The 4,777-nt window shown below is 39.9% G+C and overlaps 1 protein-coding gene across 1 annotated transcript; it reads right to left on the reverse strand.

The window, feature by feature from the left end:
* Window positions 1-604: 604 nt before the first annotated feature.
* IDNK (idnK, gluconokinase homolog (E. coli)) lies at window positions 605-4,512 on the reverse strand. The gene is made up of 3 exons (XM_008938596.1): window positions 4,430-4,512; window positions 2,823-2,866; window positions 605-965 (listed from the first exon to the last, which is right to left on the reverse strand). Exons 1-3 carry the CDS (start codon window positions 4,457-4,459, stop codon window positions 605-607), a joined length of 435 nt encoding a protein of 144 aa, XP_008936844.1. The 5' UTR covers window positions 4,460-4,512.
* Window positions 4,513-4,777: the final 265 nt, after the last annotated feature.

The raw sequence follows: 4,777 nt of genomic DNA on the forward strand, positions 1-4,777 counted from the left end.
CACCTGTTTTTCCCCTCACATTTCTCAGCTTGGTATTCAATGCACATAGTAAGAATTCACGAAAAGTCTCATGAAGTCGCCAGTGCCATGGTGAGGTTAGCAAGGACATAAACAAAGAAGCTATAATTTGTCAAAAATTTGGCAGTATGACAGTGGTAGTGTCAGGCACAGAAATTCATCGTGCATATTCCTGTCTTATACTTCTAGAAAAATAAATATATTGTTTCTAACAAAGCTGTAAATTATTTAATGACTTAATAGCAGATGTGCCCACCTCCATTAACAAAGTAAAATGAAGGAAATAATTTATTGTGTGCAACCCGTGGCAGGATTTTCAAAAGCAGGCTCTTCCTAAAATGTGAATTTTAACTTCCTATGGTGAAAGGTTTAAGAAGTTGTGAGTTTTTTTACATTTCATCTTATTTATGCCTGTTACAGAGCCATGATAAAAACACTTGCAGCAGTAAGCCAGCTCTTGATATTGAAAACCATTCAAGTATCAGTAGAAATAAGTGCTTTTGATTAAATAATCAGTTTAATAATTAAAATGGGGTTTCAGACCTTTATTTCCTGAAGGGAGCTTCTGTATCTGTAATTCAGAAACTCACTCCAGAAAAGCCTTACCCTGTAATATGGCATGCTCAATCTCCAGCACAATTTCAGGGAGAGATTTTTCTAGACTCACAGTAATAAAGTTTTCTGGTGCACTAGGAGGCTCCAGAGTATCAAACTGAGACTTGAGAAGTCCAGGTGGCATGAAATGTCCTCTCCTCTTCTCCAGGCGGCCAGCAATGACATCTATAGGTCCATCCAAATGAACAAAGAGGATCTGCAGTGCTGCATTTTCTTTTGGTTGCTCTGGCTGGTTGCTCTCAACTGCAGATGCTCCACTAACTAATATACACCGATACATCTTCCTCAGTGCAGAACACGCCAAAACTGCATTTTGTCTAGCTGCGTCATCTCTATCAAACATAAAAAAACCCCAAACAAACAAACACAAAAACATCCACATGTGGTAAAACAAAATGTCTCAGTAGTTGCTAAACAAAGGAGAGAAGCCCTGGTTCCCTGGGAGTAGGGGCATTTTTTTTTTTTCTGATTTCAACAAGATTTTGTAACCACATTTCCAATGCAGTTAAAGATGTGATTGGAAAGCGAGGTCAGGCTAGCCAGCCTCCTGGTACACTCTCAGTCTCAGGGAAGTTCTTTCCCCCCAAAAAATTCAGCTCTAGCTCAAGGAAATGTTGTGACCATTTCCTTAATTGCTGATAACAGCAGCAGCTGTATATCCATAAAACACTCCCATCCATTATCTATAAAATTAATCATTTGTCTACCAAGTAAGTGGCTGCTGAACAGTAGAGAGCTCTGTTCTTAAATATATGTGCAGGTATACTTCCAACACCTGTTTTCAGTCAGATTTACCTATAATGCTTTACTTCCTATAACCATACTCAGCAGCAGCACTGCATATACGCCCACTTCAAGGTAAACAAGTGATTGGATGCAGGTAAATGAATGCCTTACACAAGTATTTTTTACTGGCAAGGTTTCTTAAAATGAAGCAAGCATTAAATTGTGGGTGTGTCTGTTTCACCGAAAAACAAATCCAGAATTAATTGTTTCCATGATGAGCGACTGAAATGCCTAAGAAAATACATGACATAATGACATTAAAATTAGGTATAAACCTATTTGAAAATCACACTATGATGTCCATCAGATTTTCTCCCAGCCTTTCCTCATGTGAGAGATGCTCCAGTCCTTTCATCACCTACATAGCCCTCTGTTGGATGTTCCAGTATGTTCATGTTTCTCTCATAATGGGGAGCCCTAGGTGGACACAGTACTCTAGGTGTGGCCTCAGCAGTGCTGAGGAGAGGCAAGGATCATCTCCCTCGAACTGCTGAGTACTTTTTTTAATGCAGCCTAGGATATTGCTGGCCTGCCTTGCCAGAAAAGCACAATGCTTGCTTGCTCATGTCCAACTTGGGTGTCCACCACGGCTCCCCCATGTCTTTTTTCACAAAGCTGCTTTCCGACTGGGTGCCCTTCAGTGTCTGCACTGGTGCCTGGGGTTGTTCCTCCCAGGGGCATGGCTCTGCACTTAAAACTTGCATGAGGTTCTGCCAGCCCATTTCTACAGCCTGTGAACGTGCCTCCAGAGCAGCCTCTCTTCCCAGTTTGATGTCATTTGCAAACTTGCTAAGAGTCCACTCGGCCTCACCATCTGGATTGTTAATGAAGGAGATAAACAGGACAGGACCCAGTACACCATTACCTGGGGTATGGGTCGCCAGCTAGACTCGGTTCCACTGATCACCACCCTCTGCACCTCTCTCTTCAGCCAATTTTCAATCAACCTCACTGCTCAACCAGCCCTTACTTCCATCTTCCTCTCTGCAAGGATCCAATGGCAGACGGCGTCAAGCAAACCTGACACCGTATGTTACTCACAAACAAACAAAATCTTAGAAAATTTTATCTTATTGTCATTATCAGTGTATTTTGTGGTTATGTCCTTTGAAAGCAGCTAATGTCAGGCTTATTACTGAACTGAATCCTTGAAATTATTTTTACATAGATGGTAGAAAGCCAAACATCATTGGCAACAGTTTTCCCACACTATTATTCAGGGATTATCTCAACTGCAGCAATTATTATGACAGTTCAGGTTAGTGAAAACAGAATGGCTTTACTAACTGCAGAATGTTTTTATACTACTACGTACGTTTCTACTTTGGAGTGCAAAGAGAAAAGTATTTTTGGAACTTATTTTTACTTTAGCCCAAACTCCTTAAAACTAGGTATTCTCTTACCTCCTTAGTATATCATGCAATGCACAAAGCCAGGGAATCCTGTCCTAGAAAGAAAACAAGTTAGTTCAAAATTGTCTATGGAATTGATTTGAAACAATTGCTTCTAACATCTGGACCACATGAATAGAGATGAAAATTAGCATTACACTGTACAGCAAGTTCAGTTCTGATTTTCTTTCTAATGTACATCTGCTACCACTACCTGAAGGCTAACAAGAAGTGCTAAGCACCTTATCAATAACATGGCTTTAATAGAGCAGTGTTTTTTATATTACAGATATATAGAAGCATCTGATGGAAGTAATGCGTATTACATTGTATTTAATTGTAGAATGGACTTTGTAAACAGTGGAAGAACAGTCAGCTCTCTTGTTTCTGTTACACAATTCAAATGTACAGTCTCCACTGCTTTTGTTTTCCTTATATTTTGGTAAACACACGATGTTTTGCATCAAAGTTGATGTTTTCAGGAGCAGACAGATTTAAACTTAGTTACCTGCAATAATTTAATTGTATCATTTTAATGCCAGTAGCAATCACAAGTAAATGTAATCATTGCCACAGTTTTCAACACTCTTGCTCAGTACTTAGGCAAACACAATATGACTGATCATCTTCACATTATAATCTTATTTTAATTTTTAAGCTCCCACAAATTTTGTCACACTTGTTGAGCACTAAACAACTGCTCCCATTTAATCTTTCAGTGTTACTGCTGGGTGACTACAAGAAATGAGAACGTGGACAAATAAATGGAATATTTTTTGTTATTGTCACCAGAGAATAACTTCCTGCTGCCGCTCAAGAAGGTCCTCACAATTTGACATCTCTGGTGTTTAAGAAGAGATGCTTCCCTCTTGCTGGGTATCATACACCAATGGTTTAGGCATTCAGTTGTGCAGTGCTGTTTTCGATGACCTACTGGCTTATATAATCTTCCAACTACTAGTGAAAGATAAAGTTTTTAACAAGAATATAGAACACTTTTTTTTCAGTCTATAGAGTGCTCTGAAGAACTCCCTAGCTCAGTTCTATGTTCGTAGAGATTTCCCAGAAAAGCTCAAGAGGTGTCACTGTGTAACTTCTCTAGCTTACTCAAGTCTCTGAATTTGTTATGTGTTGTAAAACTCAACTTGGATGGTTTTTGTATGTTTAGGCTGTACAACAGACTGAAAGGAAGTACGCATATCTAAAGTAGGAGCACATAAAACAAGATTGTGGAGTAATCGCTGCAGTAACTGGAAGTGATGAAGTGTACTTCAGTAGAGACACGTATCTGTCTTCATGGACTTAACTCAAAGAAGAAAGCGTTTAATCAAAGCTGCAACTCTGTGTACTCATGTAGAGGGAGACATATCTTGAAAAATTGTGAATCAGCACCAAACTCCTCCTTAGCTACCAAGCACACTTTGGTAAAGTACTTCTTTATGCAAAATCCTTTGTAACACAGGACACCTCCTGCTCTTACCAACAGCAAACCTATAAATTCTGCCTCTGCTTACAGTCAATGTAGTCTACATAAAGCACAATCTACTTTAGCATGATGTCCCAGAAAATGAAAAGATAGACACGTTCTATTTATGACTTTTGGGGTTTATACATGGTACCTCATCATTCAGTGGGATCCCTTCTGCCATCTTCTTTGTATTTTCTGCAGAATGATAATCATCTGCATCGTAGAATTTCCATCCCAACTAAAAAGAAGAAGAAGAATTAAAAACAAAAGGATCATTCAGCCAAACCAGGTGAGCTAATAATGGCACCTAAGAAATTACAGGCCCCTTCCACGGCAGCATCAGTCACCATCCATACGATGACAACTGGCAAAGATGACAAAGCCAGCTTAGCAGCAGCAGCAGCAACAACAACTGACGCATCGTAGCACCAAGCTGAAGTCGGCGTAGGCTACGCGGCGCTGGGTGACAGCCACCCGAACCCGTCGCTCGGCGGAGAGG

Source organism: Merops nubicus, unplaced genomic scaffold, assembly GCF_000691845.1.
Source record: "Merops nubicus isolate BGI_N331 unplaced genomic scaffold, ASM69184v1 Scaffold53094, whole genome shotgun sequence".
Taxonomy (NCBI): domain Eukaryota; kingdom Metazoa; phylum Chordata; class Aves; order Coraciiformes; family Meropidae; genus Merops; species Merops nubicus.